We start from the raw sequence: 21,309 nt of genomic DNA, 5'->3' as shown, positions 1-21,309 counted from the left end.
GTGAGCCATGGCCGCTGAGCCTGCACGTCCGGAGCCTGTGCTCCGCAACGGGAGAGGCCACAACAGTGAGAGGCCCGCGTACCGCAAAAAAAAAAAAAAAAAAAAAAAAAAAAAAGATGGGAATGGAATTAGGTGGGTGGAGGGGGTAGAGATTGAGGTGAAACTTCTCTGATTATAACTCTGTAGAAGTTTTGATTCTTGAGCCATGTAATAGGGTTTTTACATTTTCAAATAAAATTACATCTTAGAAAAACAAACATTAAAATTGAAAACAAATGCAAACAATTGAACCTAACTATATATTGAATTGCTCACATAAACTCAGAGAGATAAGAATTATTTCAAATAACTTTTTTTGTGTGTGTATGTGTGTGTGGTACGCGGGCCTCTCACTGTTGTGGCCTCTCCCGTTGCGGTGCACAGGCTCCGGATGCGCAGGCTCAGCGGCCACGGCTCACGGAGCCAGCAGCTCCGCGGCACGTGGGATCTTCCCGGACTGGGGCACGAACCTGTGTCCCCTACATCGGCAGGCGGACTCTCAACCACTGCGCCACCAGGGAAGCCCTCAAATAACTATTGCACAAGGCTTTCTGACACCACCCTTAATGTGACATAATCTAAGGACAAAAAGAACTTTAAAGAAATCTTAAACCTCACTCAGCAAATGTATTGTTTTTGATATTTTAGTACTGGTATTTTTAATTTAGAAACTTTAAATATATTTTGTAGGAACCAAGATTTTCAAGGTAAGAGAAAAGAGAGACAAATGTAAAATCAATAAAGAAAAAACCAGTCATGTTAAATTTGAATTGGGAAATCCATGTATGAACTCATAATTAGAAAAATACATTTCCTATAGCTGAACACTGAAAAGGCCTAGAAGCAATGACACCCAGTAGCAGAGAGAACATCTATTGCCGGCATCTTAGTCCTAATTTCTATTCCCAAATTGAAGGAACCAGAGTAACCTTGGAGCAATAACTGAGTCCAAGTCTGTGATAGGGAAGGTTCGTAAGTGATCCTGGGACATCTTGTGCCAGTAGGCCAGGAAGTTGTCCAAGACTATTGTTACCATGTCAAAAAGACATAGTATCCATTCATCCAGGGAAGGGACCTGTACTGGCTGAAAAAGAATAATGATTGCAATCGACCGAAACAACTTAAATCTTAAAAAACTCGTGAATCCACATGATACTTAAAAAGCGAATAGGCCAAAAAATATATATATCATTTTCCACTACTTGAAGTAGATATTAAATCAAACTCTTTACTTTGAAAATTAGTCATTATAGGGAAAAAAGTAAGCAGTTATCCTGTTTTTTTAAGGTTAATGAGGAAGAGTTCTTTTTCACAGAAGAAATTTCTATTTATGTAGGAATTAGAGAATTATTTAATCACCAGATATTTCATTATTAGTTCAGGAAAGATTTATCGGTAAATGACCAAACCATGGTGAAAATTTGTTGGGGAACAGGAAATTGGCATGGTACCAAAGCCTTACTCTGCAACTACTTAACTACTAAGGATGAAATATACCTAAAAAAGAGATGTAATAGTCACCACCTTAACCAAGTGATCAAACTTAAAATCAAACTAGTAATTTGATGTATCTCCTGGTGTAATACAAAACGAAAAACATATCTATATTATGACATATTCTTGCCAAAATGTGTAACCCGAATCTAATCACTCTTTTAGCATACATTTTAGTTTATAGGAAACATGGGAAAGAGGAACATGTTAAATGATACTACAAGAAAACAATCAGATATATCCAGAATATGGACTATTCCTAGGGACAACTGGCAAACTCTCTTAAAAAATTCATAAAAAATAAAAAGATGGGCAATAACTAGAGATATAACAACTAAATGCAGTGCTTGAAATTTGATTGGATCCTGATTTGTAAAAACCTCCTATAAAGACATTTTTGGGCTACTTGGGAAAATTTGAATATGGACTGAATAGTAAATTATACAAGGAAATAATTGTTAATTTTCCTACGTGTGATATGTATTGCAGATATAAAGGAAATTTCTGAGATATTCTCAGAAAACACAAGCTGATTTATTTTGGGATGAAGTGTCACGATGTCTGTGATTTATTTGAAAATTATTTTGCAAAAAACCAAACTATATCTGTAAATACATACATATAAAGCTAACATGCCAAAATGTTAGCCATTAGATCAAGATGATGGGTATACAGGTATTCATTGTATTGTTCTTTGAACTTTTATCTCTTTAAAGTTTTTCATTAAAAATATTGGGAAAAGATATTGTCATTTGAGTCAAACTTTGAAGAACAGAATGTGAATACTATTCTTTTTTTTTTGTGGTACGCGGGCCTCTCACCATTGTGGCCTGTCCCACTGCAGAGCACAGGCCCAGGACGCGCAGGCTCAGGGGCCATGGCTCACAGGCCTAGCCACTCCGCGGCATGTGGGATCTTCGCGGACCGGGGCACGAACCTGTGTCCCCTGCATCGGCAGGCGTATTCTTAACCACTGCGCCACCAGGGAAGCCCTAGAATGTGAATACTATTCTTAAAGACATGTTCTTACACTAGTTCATTTAAGACAAACTTAGAAAACAGATAAAAAGAAAAAAATTATGTGACAGAGATAACTACTTTTAATGTTTTGAGGCACTATATATATATATATATATATATACACACACACAGTCATCCATGGGTATCCCCAATGGATTGGTTCCAGGACCCACCTTCCTGCCCCCCACAGATACCAAAATCTGTGGATGCACAAAGTGCTTTACATGTATAAAATGTTGTAGTATTTGCATTTAACTTATGACCATCTTTTAAATCCCTTCTAGATTACTTATAATACCTAATACAATGTAAATGCTGTGTAAGTCATTGCAAATACAATGTAAATCCTATGTAAATGGTTGGGAGCAGCAGCAAATTCAATTTTTGCTCTTTGGAACTTTCTGTATTTAAAAAAAAATTTTTTTTCAATCGATGGTTAGTTGACTCTGAGGATGCAGGACCCATGGATATGGAGGATTGACTGTGTATATTTACATATATATATATATATATATATATACATACACTGTACATCCTATATAATGTACACTATTTTTGTATTCTGTTTCTTCACTTTACAACATCATGTATGTCTTTCTGTCAGTAACTGTACATTAGCTCAGTTTACTACCTACATGACATTCCACTGTAGATGTCTTACGATGTAGTCTCTGCTGCCCTCCACCACCACCCCCGCCCCCCAGCTCCCCACCATCCACAGTTTCAGTTACCTGCGATCAATCTTGGTCTGAAAATATTAAATGGAAAATTCCAGAAATAAACAATTCTTAAATTTTAAGCTGTGTATCGTTCTGAGTAGTGTGATGAAATCTGGTGCCACTTAGCCGTCTTGGTTATCAGCTTGAATGTGGAGGTATCTCAGTGCTTGTGTTAAGTTAACCCTTATTTTACTTAGTAATGGCCCCAAAATGCCACAGTAGTGAGGCTGGCAATTTGGATATGCCAAAGAGAAACTGTAAAGTGCTTTCTTTAAGTAAAAATGTGAAAGTTCTTGCTTTATTAAGGAAAGGAAAAAAATCATGTTCTGAGGTTGCTAAGGTCCATGGAAGAACAAATCCTGTACCTGTGAAATGGTGAAGAAGGAAAAATAAATTCATGCTATTTTTGCTGTTGCACCTCAAATTACAAAGGTTATGGCCACAGTACGTGGTAACTGCTTAGTTAAGGTGGAAAAGGCATTAACTTTGTATAATTAGATATTCTGCGAGAGATAAAGCACACGTGCACAAATGAGCACAATTCACGTAACTTTTACCAGTTTGTTGTTATAATTGTTCTATTTTATTATTGTTGTTAATCTTCTATTGTTCATAATTTATAAATTAAACTATGATAACATAGGTATGTACAGGAAAAAATAGTATATATAGGGTTTGCTACTATCCCGTTTCAGGCATCCACTGGGGGTCTTGGAACATAGGATAAGGGAGCTACAGAGGATAAGAGAGTGGGAGGGATTACAGTGTTTAACTAGTCCTCTATTGTTGGATGGTGCAATAAACATCTGTAATATACACCCTTTGCTCATGTGTCTGATTTCTTGAAAGTGTAAGAATTCAGGCTGTAAAATGTAAAATAGATAGCTAGTGGGAAGGAGCCACACAGCACAGGGAGATAAGCTCAGTGCTTTGTGACCACCTAGAGGGGTGGGATAGGGAGGGTGGGAAGGACACACAAGAGGGAGGAGATACAGGGGGTAATGTTTATGTATAGCTGATTCACTTTGTTATACAGCAGAAACGAACACACCATTGTAAAGCAATTATACTCCAATAAAGATGTTAAACAACAAAAAAAAGAATTCAGGCTGTGGAAAGGGCAGAGGTGGAAATATGAGCAGAGGCATGGGAGACTGAAAAGAATAAGGAGTGTATGGGAAAGGCTGAATAGTTTACTTTGGACCATTGGCCACTGTAGACGATAGGGTGTTATAAGTCTTATGATGATGCTTGAAGGTAAAAGTTTGAGAAGACCTGCTCTCACTTAATCTTGGACTATGCCAAGTACAGTTCCAAGCACTTTTACATGTATAACTTATTTAAATTGCAGGTGCTGGGAATTCCCTGGCGGTCCCGTGGTTAGGACTCCACACTTAGACTGCTGAGAGCGCAGGTTTCATCCCTGATGGGGGAACTCAGATCCTGCAAGCCTCGTGAAGCGGTAAGAAAAAAAGCAGGTATTGGGCTTCCCTGGTGGCGGAGTGGTTGAGAGTCCGCCTGCCGATGCAGGGGACACGGGTTTGTGCCCTGGTCCGGGAAGATCCCACATGCCGCGGAGCGGCTAGGCCCGTGAGCCATGGCCGCTGAGCCTGCGCGTCCGGAGCCTGTGCTCCGCAACGGGAGAGGCCACAACAGTGAGAGGCCCGCGTACCGCAAAAAAAAAAAAGCAGGTATTATTATTACTCGTAATTACAGGCAAGGAAACTGAGGCACAGAGGTGTTTAATTGCCCACGGTTTCCCATCTAGCGAGAGATGACGCCAGGTTTCAAATGAATGCAGGCTGGCTCCAGAGCCGAAGCGCTATTATGAAGAACCATGGTGGGATGCTGAGCTTAAAACCTGGGCCTTACTTCAAACCTTAGACACATGAGTAAACAGTGACGGTATAAATTAACATGGGCTTGATCTGTCCCTTTAATACCGCAAAAGCGTGAAGAGCATTAGCTGAGACCATAGAAAACTTCATAGATTCCTTATCTCCAAAATATAGGAAGCATTTAACACTTAGAATTGCTCAATAAGATGGCCAGCTTGCCTGAACTGAACCGATTTGCAGACTTCAACAGTGAAGAGGCGCGCTCCACAGCTTGATAATTAAATTCCAAAAGGCGCGCGAGCCTCCATGGAAAACAGTTTCCCGCCTCCCAGCCGGTTGCAGCTCGCTCAGCAACAGCCTCTCTACTCCAAGGCCGTGACGTCCCGCGCTTGCATTGGGCCCGCCCCCTGGGATCTTTCTGCTTCTGCGCGGTTGAGTAATCGATGATTTTGCTCTCTTAACTCCGCCCTCTGCCCCGGAAGTTAATGCAGAAGCCACACACCCCTCCTTGGCCGGCCCGGGCGCAGCCATTTTAATTCATATCTGAGTGGGCGGTGGCGGTTCTTGTTGGCGGTCTGGCTCCGCAGGGCAGGGGGCAATTTTAGTTGTTTGGGGGTGGTTTTTAGTTTAATTTTTCTTTTGTAGCTTGGCATCGCGGGCCAGTTCGCACGTTCTAGTCGTCTGAGGCCATGTCAGGAGACGGAGCCACGGAGCAGGTGAGGAAGGAGAGTGGTGGGGCCTCGTGGCGACCTCTTCTCTCTCCGTCTCTGTTCGTCCGAGTTCTCCAGCCATGTTCGCTGAGGAGGAATCAAGGGTCTAATGAACCCGAAAGATGGGGTTCAGAAGTACGGTGGGAATGGGGAGAAAGATCTGAGATTTAAAACTTTTTTGGCTTCTCTGTCTTAGGCGTTAAGATGAACAAATATTTGATTTAGACAATAGCCAGGAAGCTACTTCGTCCTATTTAGATTCATGGGACTTCTCCGGTGAGAGTCTTTCCTTTAATACCATTTTGGTGTTAAGGGGTTAGGAATTGATTATTTTAACGTGTACCCGCTGTTTTCGAAAAACTTGACAGTGTTCCCTCCACCGCCTTTCCGATATATACTGTACCCAGAAAAAGGTTTGAGAAGTAATTTAAGGTGAAACTAATCTGGAGAAATAGACTCTTGCATGAGCGAATGAAGAAGGAAGCAGTTTAGGAGTAAGAGCATCGTTATGCTAAGATTTGGGAATTTTGTGGCTTTCTCCTGCTCTTTCCCTTTCTTCTATCAGCATTTCATTTTCATTTTTCCAACGAAACAAGTAATTGTAGAATTTGATAAATCGGAAATGAGAAGTATGTTTGGGCCACTGTAAGTAAAAGCATCTGTATTTTAGTACTGGATATGTGATATCTAAGTATTTTAAAATTCAGATTCTTAATTAAATGATTTGTTTCTTTTGCTCTTTATTCAGAATTTTGTAGGATAGTATTTACCTTTGAGTTTGAAAGAGGAAACTGGTGTTTTATGGAAGCTGTCAATTTATTTTTCGATTCAAGTCCGGTATGTTTAGGTAAATAGTTTTTAAAATGGAGGCTAGCTAGACTGCAGTCTCAATTTCCTGAAATTTCCCATTGCCATAGCAACGAAATACACTTAGGTTTTCGTTTTTGAAGTCCCCATCTTTTAACGTGGGGGCTGTTCTTGGAGGTTGACAGAGATGAGGCAGAATTGGCGTGTTCCTATTGAATAGGGTGACTGTAAATTTTATTATGTCGGGAAAGTTTGGCTAAACTGAATTTTGTGTTTGCTTGTCGACTGATTTCAGTCCTGAAATTTTCACAGTATTTACATTTTACATGCTGTTAGAATGCCCAAGAATGCCAAGTCTTAAAATCGTTATGTCAAGTCTGTTTTTGTATACCTACCCTTTTTCTTGGCTCATGTTTTGTCACCTGAAAGTAGAGGAGGAGTAATGTACTGAGGTGTTCATTGAAAGCTTCCCGAATTCATTGTTAATTTTTAAATTTATCTAAAATTGTAAACACACTGAAATGTTGCCATGACCTTTCATTTCAGAACTGTGGTGTTTTAAGTGGGAGAGAAGGTGGTAAAAATTCAAAGAAAAAAATTTCACCCAAAAGTGTTATGTGTAAAGTTTAGGACAAGGAAAAGTGCAGTGAACAACTGCAGTACAGTTCTTCGCCTAGAATCGACACTTGTTGAGTGTTTTGCCATATTTGCTTTATCTCCTTGTATATATTTATTTGAAAGTAAGTGACATATTCAGCCCCCCTAATTTCAGCATTCTCTTATACAGTATAAGGCATTAATGCTGTTATATAACCATTATACCATTTCCCACCTAAGAAAATTAATAGCAGTACCGTATCATTACTAAAAGTAAGTCCTAAGAATGTGATTCATAGGGTTTTATTATTTTAAAAATCAGAATCTACACCAATATGTATAAAATGGATAACTAATAAGAACCTGCTATGTAAAAAAATTAAATTAAATTAAAAAAAAATCAGAATCTAATCTAGGTTATTTGCATCATTTGGTTATGTCTCTTGAATCGTTCCTCTGTTTTTTCTCGCCTAGGATATTTATTGTCTATTTGAAGAATCCAGAAAAGTTCTCTTGTAGAACTTCTCATTTTATGTCTGGGCTTATTTGATTTGTGTTTGTGTGGTGTCATTTAACTTGTCCCCTCATCTTCTGTATTTCCTGAAAATTATGGTTATGTCTAAACTCAGAGCTTTGATAGTATTCAGGTTAAATATTTTTGTGTAGAATACTTTATAACATCACATCAAAAGGCACTCACTTCATGCTAGGTTGTTCCAGTGTTAGTAAAGGTTAAGTTTGCTCACTTGGTCAGGGTTAGGGTAATGACTGCTGGATCTCTTCATTGTAAAGGATTATTTTCCTCTTTGCAGTTAGTAATCTGTGGGTTGATAACTGTGTTCCTCAATAACCTTTTATCTAGTTATTTATCATCAATTGATAATCTTTAAATAAATCAGTTGTTTCCTTGAAAGTGGCAAATGGTGGTTTTTAAAAAAATCCTATTCTGTCTCTACTTACTGGCTCATATTTTTTCCTCAAAGGTGAAATTTCTTTTTTCTTTTCCCTTCCTTTTAAAAGATTGAGGATAGCTGTGGATTCATGGGGTTTCTCTGTATTTACTATGTTAAAATCAGCTATAAGCTTTTCTTTTTCTTTTCTTTTTTTGTTTTTTAAATGCTTAACTTGTCCTAGCCTTTATGGTGCCTCCTATATGCTATATATTTTTTCCATCAGTCAGTAAGACATGTTTTGACATCTGATGATAAACAGATAGTTATCGTCATATAATCTTTTAAACTCTTTAAAGATACATTTCAAACATGCAAGAAAAAAAGAATAATATAACGTATGATGTTTCTATCATAGAGCTTCAACTCACAGCGAAACATGTTTTCTCCATACTTTCACTTACTCTCCCCACCTCTATTACTTTGAAGCAAATCTCAGATACTGTATTATTCAACTTTAACTGAAATGGTAATTAAATGATACCTTAAAAAGTGACATGATCAAAAATAGGAATCAGTTCGCTTGATGTGTAAGGCAACAGTTAATGAAAATTTAGAGGAAAAATGAGATGATGGACAAGGAAAAAAAAGACTAAACAAAACTGAAGAATAATAAGAAAAACATCAAAACCACTCTGAATCATGGATTTGCTTTGGAAAGATGGTAAGGGTGGGATAGAGAAAGAATCCTGTGAGGTATGAATTACAGATTTATTTTAGCTGGTTAGCATTGAAACTCAAAAAAAAGTTTTGTTCAGTAAACCTGATAATATCTTAAATTTGTTTTTCAAAAATATAGATGGTCCTTTCTTCGTACTGAATCTCTAGATTTGTGCTGTATGAAAGAGGGAAATGATTGTAGACAAGTAAAATCACAGCTAAGGTTTATTGTGATTTTTTTTTTTTTTTTTTTTTAACTCTTGTAAGGAAGTTCTATTTTACATTTAGAGGGCTATTTAAATTACCTTGCAGTTTTGGTGCGTATTCTTCTGGAGCTTCGTACTGTTTTTGTCAGTTTAATGGTGACAAAATCACCTGCATATAGGTTTTGTTAGGTTTTCCCCCTAACAAAAGCACATCTGGTTCCCGTGTGGAATTATGGCTATATTTTTATAGTGTACACTTTTTTTTACTGCTTGATTCAACTTCTGATCTCATTCTTCACTCCATTTTACCTTGTGCATCACCTCTACAGAATTTAATAGGCTATTGGTTAGAGTTTCTCCACTGGGTTTTGAGTTGAAAGGCTGCCTTAGTTATTCACCATTGCACCTTAAAAACCTAGAAACACTGTTTTGATAATTAAAGGTGTTTACTAAATAAATGGATACATTTTGCATTCAGGCTATATGTTACAAAATTTTAAAGAATTGTATCTTTTGGGAATATAGGTGCTTATGATTATTGTTAATAATTAATACAAAGTAAAATACTTTGGGGCATAAGAGTGAATGGTTTCTCAAGTTTTGTTACATATATTTGGCCAAAGAAATGTATTTGGCCAAGTCAATTCCCATGAACCTTTAAGTCCCTAAAATTCTGTTTCTACACTTTTGTGTTTTAGGAATAAGATTTCAGTTTTCAAACAATTCATAGCCTATTCTAGAATTAGGAAGGCCTAAAGTATAAAAAGAATGATCCTTACTTCAGAAAAATTGCATGACTTGAAGGAGCACAAATTAATTGCCAATAATTCTTAACAAAGAGGGGAATTTAGGGCCATAAATAATTGTTTTGCTTTGGGTGAAAAATAAGTTTAGGAAGATTTAGAAAATATGAAAAATATGTGTTCTGTTATATACTTACTAATGAGGAAAGAAAGATGAAACACTCAATGTTGAAACGTGATTTATTTTGTTGAGTAGCCATTAATATCTAGTAGGGCTTAAAGGGAAATAGTGCCAATTTTAAACCCAAGTGGATGTGTGTGGAGGTTAGAAGAGGGAGGGAAAGGCCAAGAATATATGTTATAACAACAGTGTGTTCTTTGGATCCAATTATTCTTATCTGTTGTTAACAAAAGCTTTCTGTAATAGCCTTTCCTACTTTTCCCCCTCCTATTTTAAGATACTTAGTATAATAGTTTGGGGCAGGCAAATTTGATTTGATCTTATTGTTAATATTTCTTGAGGAAACTGACTACATAGAATACTCTATTTGGCAGTAATTATTCCTAAGAGAGATTGATCTGTGTTTACAGAAATATTGGTTTTCCGGAGAAGTACAACAGAAGGAGATTGTGTTAGAAGAGATTGCATTTCCTCAGCATTAGGAATACAGAAATTTATATCCTAGGTAGACCTTGCAGAATGGCAAAATCTGTTCAGATGTTTGTACCTATTCAGTGGATGATTGCAAAAAACAGTTCATAGTTTTAAGCTTTTCTGCCATTGTCTCTAAATCTTTATTCCTCTTTAGACAAGACCTAGTTGTGAATTTGAGTCTTTTTGTTTTTACTGAACAGTTGGTAATGGTGTGAGAATTGATTTTAAAATAGATTTTAGTTAAACAAATGTTTAAACTATTTTTAGATTAATGGATAGGTTATAATCAGCAGTAAATATTGAATAAAACCAGAAGCGTAAAGCTGTGTCCTAGTTGTTGTTTTCTAATGTTTCACTTAGTTTATCAAGTGAATTAATATTTTGGCTACTCCTGGTCTAAAGCTGCATTTTTCAAATTCTAAAATATTAAGACTTTTATTTATAGTTTGTAGCTGTTTGTTTCCTGGGGGATGAATAAACAAATTTAATAAGCAAATATGATAAGTATAGTTATTTGGACCAATAACCATTAGCCTATTTTTTCTTTAAGTTTTTGAATTGTTTGCATGTTTAGTAGATTTTAGTCTTTGGAAGGTTTGAATGGATTATATATAGGATACATATTCAGATTCATTCACAAAAAACATCTAGAGTTTTGCTGCATTGGTAAAGGAACATAGGACTAAGCTGGCGTCCAGTATTAATGTCATCTGTCACATAAAATGCTTAATTCTCTAGGCATATGAATCGACTCAGTTATTACTTGAAGATAGTCTTGCAGAGTGCTACCCTAGTCTACTTTTAACTTTGAAAAAAGACTACCAAGACCGACTTAAGAGTTGGAATGTATGTATTTGCAGTTTTCTTAATGTTTTAACAACAACAACAAAAGGAATGACTTAGGTCTGATTCCACTTTATTTTTGAGGAAACACCACATTTGGAAAAAAATATATTTACAGAACAGATGGGTTAGGTGGTGTTTCTCAGAATGGAGTCCATGGTACATTGCATCATATTCACTTAGGTGCTTTATAAAAGTATAGGTGCCGGGCTTCCCTGGTGGTGCAGTGGTTGAGAGTCCGCCTGCCGATGCAGGGGATACAGGTTCGTGCCCCGGTCCGGGAGGATCCCACATGCCGCGGAGCTGCTGGGCCTGTGAGCCATGGCCGCTGAGCCTGCGCGTTTGGAGCCTGTGCTCCGCAATGGGAGAGGCCGCAGCAGTGAGAGGCCCGCGTACCGCAAAAAAAAAAAAAAAAAAAAAAAATATAGGTGCCTATACCTCAATTTCAGACGTACTATCAATGTAACAGATTTTGTAGGTGAGGCTGAGAATCTTCATTGGAAATGAGTATCACATGTGATTTTTATGTAAATGAAAGTTTGCAAATCACTTAGGGATTGAAGCTACTTGGACCTTCAAAGTTGGTTTTGAATACATTGATAAATAAATGGAGAGGGCTTCCCTGGTGGCGCAGTGGTTGAGAGTCCGCCTGCCGATGCAGGGGACACGGTTTTGTTCCCCGGTCCGGGACCGTGGGCCATGGCCGCTGAGCCTGCGCGTCCGGAGCCTGGGCTTCGCAACGGGAGAGGCCACAACAGTGAGAGGTCCGTGTACCGCAAAAAATAATAAATAAATAAATAAATGGAGAAAAACATTGCAGATTATTTGAGGATGGTTAGGCCTTTGATAGTATTTTTACTGATTTTTCTCTTCCTACTGTATTTAGTCACTCATTATCCTTAATAGTGGAAAGTACTCATTACAAAACTAGTTTTGAGACTCTTCTCTGCTTGTTCTGTTGCAAAAACCAGCAAAAATCTTGGTAAAAAAGCTAATATAGGTTTACATCCTTTAATTTACTGCATTCCTCCCTGCATACTTTTTTTTTTTTTTTTTTTTTTTTTATGCGTTACGCGGGCCTCTCACTGTTGTGGCCTCTCCCGTTGCGGAGGACAGGCTCCGGACGCGCAGGCTCAGCGGCCATGGCTCACGGGCCCAGCCGCTCCGCGGCATGTGGGATCCTCCCAGACCGGGGCACAAACCCGTGTCCCCTGCATCGGCAGGCGGACTCTCAACCACTGCGCCACCAGGGAAGCCCCTCCCTGCATACTTTTGATGTTTATCACTTGGTTTAAATTTTCACTGACCTCTAGTTTAACTTAATTTCCATATGACCGCCAGCATAACACCCTCCCCCATTTACCACAAAAATAGCTGTTTGGAGAAAGAGAAGTACACTTTTTTTCCTGTCCAGGTTTTACTTCCCTTGTGGAAATGGAAAGAAGAAATTAAATTAGATTATAAATTATCTAATCATTAATATAATAGTGTCTGTCACTTCTCCACACCACACGCCATTAACAACCACCTGATATAAATTAAGCTATTGTATAGAAAGAAAGTGGTTTGCAGCTTAACTCGGTTTCCCAGAGGCTACATGACATATCCACAGTTATACGAAAAGGCTATTAAAAATGTTGCTCCCTTTTCCAACTACATAATTGTAGTTTTGTGGTCTTACACTTCATCAAAAACAATATATTGCAAAAGGTTGAAAGCAGAAGCAGATGTCTTCTATTCAGCCAGATATTAAAGAGATCAGAAAAATGTAAGACAGCGCCATTTTTCACTTTTTTTTTTAAATTTTGGAAAATATTTTAAAATAGAAGTTTATTTTAAATGAATTAACACATTAAAATTTTTACAGTTTTAATTTTTAGTATGATAATGTTGATTTAACCCCCACATTTAAAAAAAAGTCTGATTCCTCATTTTTAAGAGTGCAAAGTGATTCTTTATAAGAAGTTTGAGAACTGTTGAAATAGTGCAGGGAGCCTGTGAGACAATGTCATAAGTTCTGTTTCTGAGTTAGCTTCACAAAACAAAAGGTTAAATATAGAAAGTAAAAAGACAACCAGCTGAATGGGAGAAAATTTTTGTATATCGTATATCCAATAAGGGACCAGTATATAATATGTAAAGGACTCTTGCAGTGCAATAGCAAAAAAGAATTAAAAATGGCAAGCAATCTGAAAAGACCCTTCTCTAAATATATACGAAAGCCAATAAGAACATGAAAAGTGCTGAACTTCATTAGCCACCAGGGAAATAAAGATCAAAACCACAATGAGTTACCGCTTTACCTGCTCGGATGGTTATACTCATCAAAAAGATGGATAATAACAAGTGTTGGTGGGGATGTAGAGAAATTGGAGCCCTCACACTGGTGGGACTGTAAAATGGTTCAATTGCTTTGGAAAACAGTCTGGCAGTTCTTCAAAATGTTACGCAGAGGTTTGCTTTTTGACCTAGCAATTTCACTTCTAGGTATATACCTAAGTAAAAAGAAAACACAAAACGAATTCCACTCAAAAACTAGAAATAATCCAAATGTCCATCAACTGATTAATAATAAAATGTGGGATATCCATGCAATGGAATACTTAGCAATAGAAAGGAAAGTACTGATATATGATAAACATGAAACTTGCAAACATGCAAAGTGAAAGTCAAAAACAAAACACATTTCATGATATCATTTACATGAAATACCTGCACATCTATAGAAACAAAGTAGATTGGTGGTTGCCTAGGGCTAGGGGGATTGGGAAATGGGATTGCCTGTTAATGGGTACCAGTTTTTATTTAGGGTGATAAAAATGTTTTAAAATTTATTATGATGGTGAATATACTAAATTTAAGCCATTGAATCTTACACTTTAAATGGGTGTATTGTATGGAATGTGATTATGTCTCAATAAAGCCATTATTAAAAATGAAAAAGGTCAAACATGTATAATGTATCCTATCTCCGTACTTTAAGCCAGTTGTACACGGGTTATTACTCACATAGAAAAGTTTATATTTTAGCAGTACACTACGACTAGAAAAACAGTTCATAGAACAGGTACTGGAGGTAGTTCCCCAGCAACATTTTCGCCTTATACAAAAAGAAGTCCGTCGTCTACTTCACAATTTTTTCTGATTTTTGTACCCATTTGAAATAGTATATGTCGGTGTGTATGTGTATACTCCTTACAGTTGTGTTATTTTTCTGATTTTTAAAATTGTGCAAATCAAAGAAGTTCCCACTGTCCTACTAGTATCATTAAATGTGCATGCCTTGGGAACTGAATTAGTCCAGCTTTTGTTTTGCTCATTTGATTTGGGGCCCATCCTACTCCCCATTATCATCCCCCTGAAGAATGATAATGGGATTACAGATATTCCAAAGACAAAAGCTGGATTTTGATAGAGTTTCTTTAAAGTAATGTTTTTGGGACATGTAGGCATGAGACGGCTCTTCTTTTGCTATAACTAAGGAGAGTTCTGACCTCATTCCATTACAAATGGGCACTGGAAACTTGCAACAAGTTTTCTTAAAGTGACCTATTTCTCTGATCTGGCAACAGATTCAGGAAATAATATTACAAGTCCATTCCTTATGGAGGCTCAGTCTCCTTGTGGATACTAGAAAACTGTTCAGTTTTCATTTGCTTTACAGCAGTGTGGTAACCAGGCCACAAAACAAAAATGTTATGCTCTTGGTTACCCAATTGGCTCATAGCTGTGGTGATGAACGACTTTTTATTGTGAGAATTAAATATGACCTTTAACTACCAGAGGATACTCTTGGCTATTTTGGTTACCTTCTGTTGTTAATTAATTCAGTTGATTGAGAATTATCTAAATAGATTGTTTTATGAACATTTAATTACATCCTTGTCCAGAGGAAAACATTTAGGGTTATAAGAGATTCTATGAAGAGCTGAGCCATAGTTCTGCTGGATTCTAACTGGACTTCGGGCAGATTCATGTAAAATTAAGTTATATTTTTTATTATGAAATGGGGTTATCAGTTGATTAATGAAGAGTGACAATGCCTAACATAGTAGATGCTCAATAGATTTTTTTTTATATCTGATCCAACATCCTTTCCATGGGGTTCTTGGGTCCCTGGTAACCTCTTCCCCCAGGTGTCTGGATAGAATTTTAGGGGTTCTCTGAACTTGAATGGGCAAAATAAAACTTTTCACTAATCTGTAACTGAAATTGAGCCTTTCCTTCTATTACGAATGTAGGCAAGAAACCACACTAGTAGCGTTAGCAATAGCTGTGTGACTGGGACAGATGTATTCAAAGTACTGTTGGCACTCATCACTAGACTCGCCACTAGATTTTGTTGTGTTAAGTATTTATTACAATATAAACTTTGTTTAAAAATATTTTGATAATTACATTTCACTATAATTGGTTTCCTTTGAAATCCTGCATAGTTTATTTTGTGTATTTAAGAACATTATCCCTGGAAAGGCCATAGGCTTCTCTAGATTGCAGGAAGTTTCAGCAGCCACACAAAAAAAAGTTTGGAATCCCTAAAGAACCATAATTTTCAACTGAGGCTGCGCATTAGAACCTCCTGGAGAGGTTTTTTTTGAGCATCTTTTTAAATTCCCTTTACCCCAGGTGATTCTGATGTGCTGCCAGGGTTGAGAATCACTAAGTGAATGGCTTGTTTTATTTTGTAAGGAGACATTTATACTTGCTGCAATTTTGCTGGTCAGATATTAGATGCTATCTTCTGAGTTTCTCTGTTCTTTTGCAGATTATGGCATACATTATCTAATTTTGGTAGGTTAATTTTCAGCAAGTGGATTTGAGTGATTTGGCCTCCCACCAGACTGCTTTGAAACACTAATTGTTAGCATTGATTAATTTAGCTGGTTTTTAATTCCTGATTTAAAGTTCCTGTATCACATTTACTTCTTATTTTACCGTTAACATATTATAGTTGATATCTTACGAATCCTAGTTTACTTTAAAGTATTTTTAAAGTTTGTCAAGAAGTAAACCGTTTGAAAGAAATCTTTATTTTGTTGTATCCCAAGTGCCCATTCAGCAATGTCTGGCACACACTAGGCACTGAACAAATATTTCTCAGGTGAACAGTAAAAATTCAAACAGCAGAAGAGTATACAGTGTGTGAAGTATGCTTGTATGTGGTGTGTGTGTCTCCCCATCCACTCCTATTTTTTTAACCAGCTATTATGGAGATTGTTCGATGTTGCTGTTTATAGAGCTGTATTGCTTTGTTCCTTTTAGTGACTACAGATTCCATAATTTATTTAGCCAGTTCTTTTACACATGATTATTTAAATTATTCCTAGTCTTACACAACAACAAACAGCCACATAGCTGATTACTCTCCTGTGTACATCTTTGTGTACATGTAGAGTAGGGTAAGTTGTCAGAACTGGAATTCAGGGTCAGATATTCATGTTAAATTTTGGTCAATATTACCGCTTGTTCCTGCCAACAATTCGAGAATGTCTGTTTCTGTTGATATATATCCTTGCCAGTGCAATGTTAATTATAAAACACCTTTGTGGGTGCTTAAAACTTAACCTTCCAATGCAGGGGGTGCAGGTTCAATCCCTGGTCAGGGTGCTAAGGTCCCATGTGCATGGCCCAAAAACCAAAACATAAAACAGAAGCAATATTGTAACAAATTCAATAAAGACTTTAAAAATGGTCCACATATGAAATGAGTAGCATTGACATATATACACTACCAAATGTAAAATAGATAGCTAGTGGGAAGCAGCTGCATTGCACGTGATCAGCTCAGCGCTTTGTGACCACCTAGAGGGATGGGGTAGGGAGGGTGGGAGAGAGACGCAAGAGGGAGGGGTTATGGGGATATATGTATACATATAGCTGATTATACAGCAGAAACTAACACAACATTGTAAAGCAATTATACTCCAGTAAAGATGTTAAAATAGTCCACATCAAAAAAAAATCTTGAAAAAAACACAGAAACACCCTTGATCTCTATCTTGTGGCTTACATTTGTATTGCTTTCGAGTGTTTAAAGTTCATTGTTCTTTTTCTATGAACTGTTCGAATACTTTGCCCATTTTCTCTTTGAGTTTCTGATCTTTTAGTGACTGGACTTTATATTAATAAATTTAATACTTTGCCATGTGTGTTGAGGGTATTTTTTAAGTTCGTCTTTTCACTGTCATTGTGATACTTTTCCCATGCACAAATGTAAATAAACTTTATGAATTAAGTTTACTCTTTTCAGAGGCTTTTAAAGAGCCTTCCTGGGCAAAGATACATTTCACTATATTTTCCAATGGTTCTTGTGTTCTTGTTTTTAATGTTTAAATCTTGATCTATCTGAAATTAATTTGGTAGAAAGGGTAAAATAGGAATTCAACTTTATTTTGATAGATACAGTTATTCTAGCACCATGCATTGAATAACCCAACATTACGATTTGAAATGCCACCTTTATTATTTGCTGATTTTCCATATATCCTCTTTTTGAACCATCCTGATCTGGTGATTTATCACCATTGCAGTACTCTTTATTTGTCATTTTATGTTCTAATATGTGGGTGGGACCAGTGGTCCTCCTTTATTAAACTTTTCCAGTTTTAGTTTCTAAACTAAAGTAGTTTAAGCAAGCTACTTACAAAGCTCTTGTGTATTAGTTGAATATCCTAATTTAGATACAAAATTATATTATTCTTTTAAAACATGGTTTTCTTTCTAAATAAATGTATACTTATCAGTGGTGGAAACTGATTTATTCCAAAGAAAAGTATACTTCTTCCAGGTAATTTTTTTGCCCTAGACACATGACTTGAAAATTTTTTTCCCAACTGCTATTTAGACAGAATTGTTTGGTGAAATATTAATTGCCACTAAGGGAAAAAAAGAAAAGAAAAAGAAAGGTATTAGGGGCAATGCTTCTCTCTCTATGCCCTCTTGAATGTTACTGATATTTATTGCCATACTGTGGATTTCAAGAAGTCCTACAAAAAAGGTAAAACCAAACTTAGTACAGATTAACATTTATCTAAATTTTTTGAGTATCACTTTCTTTTTGTGGCACACAGTAGTATTCTGAACAACAATTTGAGAAGTAATACTTGTATTTACGCCTCAGGTCCTAGCTTCTCTTTTAGGTATTTTTTAAAATTATATTTCTATAAGAAAAATAAAACTACCTTATTAAAGAGTTTAGAAAATATTAAAAGAAGGGGGGGAGAAGTCACCTGTACTTCTACCACCTATCACCCAGACATGACTACTAAATATTCTAGTACAATCTTTTCAATCTGTTTTATTATGGATTTCTTTTATAGTTTTCATTATGCTGTATATACACTTTGTAAATCATGCTTTTAGAACTTTCATATCAAAAATAAAATTTCCGTGTCATTTCATGCATTTTCTTTGTGGTTCAGGATGAGTTCTGTATAGCAGTGTTTCTCAGTTGGTCCAGGGACCCTGTGGGTTCCCAAGACTTTCAGAGGACCTGTGAGTTCATACTGTTTCATAATAGATTGAAGACATTATTTGCGTTTTTCACTGTTAATCTCATGAGTCTACAGTGGAATTTTTACATGAGTTGATATTGCAGAAGGTTGAATGCAGAAGCAGATAAGAAAATCCAGCTGTATTTTGAAGTCTGACGTTATATAGATTTGCAAATATATGTAACATAATCTCGCTGAATTTTTAGTTATTTTTCATTAAAATGTTATGTTAACATGTAAATAATTTTATTATTTGTACACGAATAAATATCTAACATTTTTCTCAGTTTTCATTTCTAATATGGTAAATCCTGAAATAACCCACATGAACAAAAGCTCTTTGGTATACTCAAGGGTATAAATAAAAGGGATCCTGAGACTACAAAGTTTGAGAACTGCTGCTCTATATTATTTCATGTAAAAGATGGGTTTATTTAAGTTTTAAAAATGTTTTTTAAAAGTATGTGTTCACTTGATTTTGTTATTATGCAAGAGATTTATGATAAGATAGTATATATTATAGGAAACACAGGCCTCTTTTATAAGAGGACATTTTTATGCTTTGTACTGTAAGACTGCATCTGGGGGCTGATATGTTGTGCTTGAATTAAATTAGGCCTGAGATTTTTAAAACAGTAACTTCAGTTCATTGTTTTTTTTTCTCCCTAGGCAGCTGAGTATGTCCCAGAGAAAGTGAAGAAAGCCGAAAAGAAATTAGAAGAGAATCCCTATGACCTTGACGCTTGGAGCATTCTCATTCGAGAGGCACAGGTTTAGTGATATAGGATTACATTTCCTTCTCTATGGGTCCAATCACACTACTTGGTTCTGCAGTAAATAATACATTTATAATCCTAACATTGTAAATGCTGTTTATTGGTTTTCAATTTTAGAATCAACCTATAGACAAAGCACGGAAGACTTATGAACGCCTTGTTGCCCAGTTCCCCAGTTCTGGCAGATTCTGGAAACTGTACATTGAAGCAGAGGTTAATATTTTATTTTATTTTTTCTTATATAGCTTTTGATGGGAATTGCAACATACACTATAGTGATAGAAAACAAATTAGGAACATAGATAGCACAACTAGGACAAGGAGGATTTAAAATGTCTCTTGCCTTTATTTTGTAAAATAGGTATGAAGGAGTAATTAAAATGAATTTTTGAAATTTCGGTCTTTACAAGCTGATGATTGTTGCATTTTGGAGTTGCAACAACATTAAAACAGTTTCAATGGTATTGGAGTGCTTTAGCCTTTTATTTACTTGTCATGTGTCAATTTATTGCCTCCTGTGTCATTTATTTAGAACTCATTTTTCTTTTTATTCCTATTTACAAACTAATATGAATGGTATTATAAGAAAATACAGAAATGTTAACTTAGTTTCATAGGGTATTTTGAGTGTCTCTGGTTAAATGAAACCTTTAGGTGAAAGATTATTTTCGATTTTAATTTTGTGAAAATGCATGGTTTGTCAATAAATGTAAGCACTTCAATAATTTAAAAAAAGTTTTTCTATAGGATAAAGTTTACATTATACAGGAATAAGCTAATATGAACTCAAACCTATGTAATCATAATTTACCCAATGAAACTTTTTGTTTTTTTTCTTTCTAACGCTCTTGAAATTTGAAGTCAGGCATGTTTATTTTAAAGAGTAAAGGCCCCATTCTTGGTTATGATTAGAAGGGAAATGTTCATTTTTGAAGACCGGAATTAGCAATCCAGATGATAATAAAGTGTGAATGTATCGATAACAGTTGGCACCAAGTAGTCATTTTTCAGGTGATATATTAATGAGATGTAAGGGGTAAGATGGGAATAGTTGATATCCACATTAAGCTGAAAATGATATCCATTTCTTTTTATGACTTAAGAAGTATTCTTATTTGAGTATTAATTTTGTAATATAAATTCTCAACATAATCAAGTACACTGCAGCCTCGTCATAATATATTCCACAGTAGCTGAAATTTGATAGCATGTGGGTCTGTTTTGGACCTATCAAAGGGCTTTAGTCATCAGCAGTACTGACTTCAACACAACACAGTGTCACCTGTGATGTGTCCCTCAGAAATGGACCCAACCAATAGCAGATTTAAATTGAGGCTACAGTGTACTCACTATATTTGTGCTGTAGTTTATATTGTATTACTTTGGGAGTCGGGGAATTACTGGACAATAGCAGGAACATTGTGTGTGTGTTAAATTTTTTCTGTGTGGTTGTGTATGTGGTATGTGTGTTTGTGTGTTTGTATGTGTGAGAGAGATTGTACCTTATGTGGAGTCTGGTTGTGGTTTTGGACCAAGAGCATATCCTTAAGGTTTTATCACTTATCTTTTGGGACCATTTCCTTCCTTTAGTATATCTAATCATCAGAGTAGACTGTCATGGAATTCACCAGGTGAGTGAATAGGCCTGTCTGAAGTGTGCTGAAGCCAGGATCACCTGTACTTGGTCTTCATTCTAGTTTGACTTTACATATTAGCTTATATGCAGGCTCATCAGAAATTAACATAATTGGTACATGAT

General features: G+C 36.2%; 1 protein-coding gene across 1 annotated transcript in view; it reads left to right on the top strand.

The window, feature by feature from the left end:
* The first annotated feature begins 5,621 nt into the window (after positions 1-5,621).
* CSTF3 (cleavage stimulation factor subunit 3) overlaps positions 5,622-21,309 on the top strand; it is a 70,272-nt gene continuing 54,584 nt past the window's right edge. Inside the window, exons 1-3 of the mRNA XM_032639402.1 lie at positions 5,622-5,826; positions 19,444-19,545; positions 19,668-19,763. Coding sequence (XP_032495293.1) covers positions 5,800-5,826; positions 19,444-19,545; positions 19,668-19,763 — 225 coding nt within the window. The 5' untranslated portion in view covers positions 5,622-5,799. The remainder of the gene's footprint in view (positions 5,827-19,443; positions 19,546-19,667; positions 19,764-21,309) is intronic.

The sequence above is a fragment of the Phocoena sinus genome, chromosome 8 (genome assembly GCF_008692025.1).
Source record: "Phocoena sinus isolate mPhoSin1 chromosome 8, mPhoSin1.pri, whole genome shotgun sequence".
Lineage (NCBI taxonomy): Eukaryota > Metazoa > Chordata > Mammalia > Artiodactyla > Phocoenidae > Phocoena > Phocoena sinus.
This window is presented reverse-complemented; position numbering and strand designations above follow the sequence as displayed.